Raw genomic sequence first — 3,840 nt, forward strand, 5'->3', positions numbered from 1 at the left:
AGACCCCCGAGCCATCTCCCCAGCCCTGGCTTTAGTATTTGTTGGCAGGGTTTTGCCAGCCAGGCCGGCCCCGCCCTCCTCATGCTGCCATACCCGGCTCTTGCTACCGCAGCCGCCTGCAGCACACTGATTCACAGGGTCTAAGTGCCGGCTACCGTGAGCCATCGGCGTCACTGAAACGTTCCGGGCCAAGAGCACAGCCCAGCAGCACAGCGTCTGCCTGGCCAGCCCAAGGTCATGACTTTGCTTCCTGGAACCAAAAAAACCCCAAAGGGCCCCAGTGTCCAACAGGTGGAATTAATGTTCCTGTGAGATTTTACCCAGTCTGATCAAAATGTCATCTCAGTGATGTCACCCATTCGGAGAAGGATGAGCTGCGTGTGCCGGTGCCTGCCCATCGCCCTGGCACCCTGGGGGCTGCGGCAGGAGGATCTTTGGTTAACCCCTGGCCTGGGCAGCTTAATGTACAGGCCCTGGGCTCCATCCCCAGCTGCAGGTTGGGGGGACCCAAGTACCCGAGACATACCCAGCCTCAGGCGCATTATGGGAAAAGTGAGATTCCTCAGGGAAGGGCCTCAGGGACACCCGCCTCCCCACTCCTCAGAGGCCACCATGCCCACAGCCACACAGCGAGCACCCCATGTTAGCAAGGGGTTCAGATAGCAGTCCACAGAGGCACACAACAGAGGCAGCACGGGCTAACGGGGGAAGCTGACCTCCCCCTAGCCACCCGTGATGACCCCACCCAAGTCCCCACACCCCAGGCAGGGGATGCTGGCTGGGCCTCCTGGCTCTATTGCACACAGTTGGCAAATCTGGGCCGACTGTTGGCTCAGCCTTGTCCCCAGGGGTGCAGCCATGAGGCACCCTCCCAGGGCCCCAGCTCCCAGGTGACAGTGGTGCTTAAGTACACAGGGAAACCCACCCGTGCAGGTACACCCACGGCACCACCACGAGCCGGGTCTCTCCTCTGAAAGAGGGGGTATCAGGGCTGTGACGACCCTGGTTCTGCTAGTGCTGGTCTGCTTTAAACCACTCCACCTTGGGCTGGCCAGATAGCTCAGCGGACTAGGTGCCTGTTTAGGCAAGCGCAGGGACAGGGGTTCAATCCTCAGCATCACAGCCTGCACTTGGCCCCAGGGCATGCTGAGCCAACGACTAAGACAGGACATGATGGCACATGCCTGTGCTCCCAGCACTGGGGAGACTGAGACAGGAGGATCACTGAGTCTGAGCTGCATAGTGAGACCCTGTACCAAATATAGAAACCACCCCACCTGCTGGGCATGGCGGTGCACACCTAGTCCCAGCTCTTGGGAGGCTGAGGCAGGAGGATCATAGGCAGGCCAGGCCAGCCTGGGCTACACAGCCAGACCCTGTCTCAAAACAAACCAAATATAAATAAGCCACCCTGGGGCTGGTGAGATGGCTCAGTGGTCTAAAGCACCTACTTAGAACAAGCTTAGCAAAGCACAGGGACCGCGGTTCAATCCCCCAGCACCACATGCCAGCCAGCCCTACCCCCTGGTGAGCTGAGCTGGCCACACACACACACACACACACACAAATAAATAAATAAATAAATAAGCCACCCTGCCTGCTGGCTTCAGACAGACATGCACCTTCTGCAGCCTCAGAGGCTGGGGTCTAAAGTCAGGGCTGAGACAACTGGGGGGGACCTTCAGAGTCCCAAGCCCAGCGGCCCCAGGGGTCTACAGCTGGCGGCTGCCATGCCCCATTCCCGCCTGCCTACGAGCAGTGGCTCCCTGCAGTGAGTCTCTGTCCCATGCCCAAATCTCCCATTTCTTTTGTTTTTGTTTTGAGACAGGGTCTCCCTATGTTCCCCAGGCAGCCTTGAACGCATGTCAGTCCTCCTGCCTCAGCCTCCAGAAGACTAGAATACAGGGCTGTGTCACCACACCTGGCTCAGTTGTGGGGAGGGGGGTGTTCTTTTTGTAAGATTTATGCTTTTTATGTTAATGTAATAAAAGTAGATGTTAATAAATAAAACACAAAAAGCATGCTTTTCAGTTCTATTGAAAAATGAAACAGAATTTCGTAACAGAAAAATTAGACAATAGCAATAGTTAATTCACTCTGTGCGATGGTCTTCAAAGAATGGCCAAAATGTTAGCGTCCAAGTGACAGATAAGAGGCCGGGAGATGGCTCAGTAGAAATAAGTGCTTCCCTGGCAAGCACAAGGGCATGAGCTCAAACCCGGTTCCACCAAAAAAAAAAAAAAAGGACAGATAAAAGAGACTCTCTTACAAAGAAGAAACAAACAAAGGGGCCAGACTTTCTTTTTAATAACGAGAAGCTAGTAGTATAAACAAAATCAATTGACATATGGCTTGGGGGTTTGGGGACAGGGCCTCACTAAGGGTCCACACATTGGACTGGGACTTGCGATCCTGCTGCTTCTGCCTACTGAGAACAGGGACCATTAGCACTCACGCCATGCCCAGTGGTGGATGCTTCAAAGCCACTTATTAGAATAAAAAAGCCAGGCGTGGCGCGCAGGCCTGTGGTCCCAGCACTGGGAGGTAGAGGCAGGACGCTGAGGAGTGTGGGTCCGGTCTGGGGAACCTAGTGCTTGGTAAGAGTGTGTTCTAAAGACTAAAGAACAAGAGGCCGGGGAGATGGCTCAGTAGAATAAGTGCTTCCCTGGCAAGCACAAGGGCCTGAGTTCAATCCCCGGTCCTGCAAAAAAAAAAAAAAGACTAAAGAACGGGCCAGAGACGCAGCTCTGTGTGGAGGCCACGGGCTCAATGCCCTGCGTTGAAGCAAACAGAAAAGCTCATTGCATCCCCAGATCCGAGCCTGCACCGCGCCACCGCCCAGTGCTCTGGGAGGAGACACACCACACACAGTCCCACACCAGCGTCCGCACCTACCGTCAAGGCCAAGGACCTCCAAGAGCTCCGTCCACACCTTCCACACGGCCTCCAGGAACAGGTCCACACCCAGCACGAACCTCTCGGTCAGCCTGGTCAGGAACTGCACAGGGAGAAGACAGTCACTGCAGGGCCCCCAGCCACCGTGCCCAGCCCAGCCCCCAACCTACTCCATGGAAGAAAAGCTGCAGTCATCCCGGGGTACCACAGGAGGGGTCCAGCGCCCCGGGGAGGAAGGTGAGCCTGCCGAGCCCCGCAGAACGGCAACGCCCAGCCCCTTGGCCCTTGCACAGGCGGGTCGCAGCTCTGGGGAGATGTAACCTGCAAAGTGACGCATAGCGCTTGCCATCTGGGTTGCTGCTGCTCAGGGTGTCTGCTTTCCTCTGCCTGGCTTATTTTGTTAAAAAATGTATGGGGCTTGTGAGATAGCTCAGTGGACTAAGTGCCTGCTTAGGCAAGTGCAGGAACCGGGATTCGATGCACCACATGCTGGGCCCAGGCGTGCGAAGCCAGCCACGGAGACTGGGCGTGGTGGTGCACACCTGTAATCCCAGCACTGGGGAGGCTGCAAACAGGAGGATCACTACCAGTCCGAGCTGCACAGTGAGACCCTGTACCAGATAATTAAATATATTTATTTAATGCAGGGTCTTGCCATACAGTTCACTCATAGTGATCCTCTGTTCCAGCCTCCCTTAGTGCTGGGATCACAGGCATGTGACACCATGCCGTTTCAGGGCCAGCACAACATGTGAAACCAGGGATCAAACTCAGGTCCTTGAACTTGCCAGGCAGGTGCTTAGACCACTAACTCCCCAGCCCAAGCCTATTTTATTTTTACTTCTATGTATTTGGTACAGGGTCTCACCACACAACTTGGACTCCGAACTTGAACTCAGAGTGATCCTCGTTTTCAGCCTCCCCAGCGCTGGGATGACAGGTGTG

General features: G+C 55.4%; 1 protein-coding gene across 1 annotated transcript in view; it reads right to left on the reverse strand.

The window, feature by feature from the left end:
• Bri3bp (BRI3 binding protein) overlaps nucleotides 1–3,232 on the reverse strand; it is a 6,782-nt gene extending 3,550 nt beyond the window's left edge. The window contains exons 1-2 of the mRNA XM_004635963.2: nucleotides 3,101–3,232; nucleotides 2,896–2,998 (exon numbers count right to left, since the gene is read on the reverse strand). Coding sequence (XP_004636020.1) covers nucleotides 2,896–2,998; nucleotides 3,101–3,232 — 235 coding nt within the window. The remainder of the gene's footprint in view (nucleotides 1–2,895; nucleotides 2,999–3,100) is intronic.
• Between the last annotated feature and the right edge of the window lie 608 nt (nucleotides 3,233–3,840).

The sequence above is a fragment of the Octodon degus genome, unplaced genomic scaffold, assembly GCF_000260255.1.
Source record: "Octodon degus isolate 3935 unplaced genomic scaffold, OctDeg1.0 scaffold00076, whole genome shotgun sequence".
NCBI classification, from domain to species: domain Eukaryota; kingdom Metazoa; phylum Chordata; class Mammalia; order Rodentia; family Octodontidae; genus Octodon; species Octodon degus.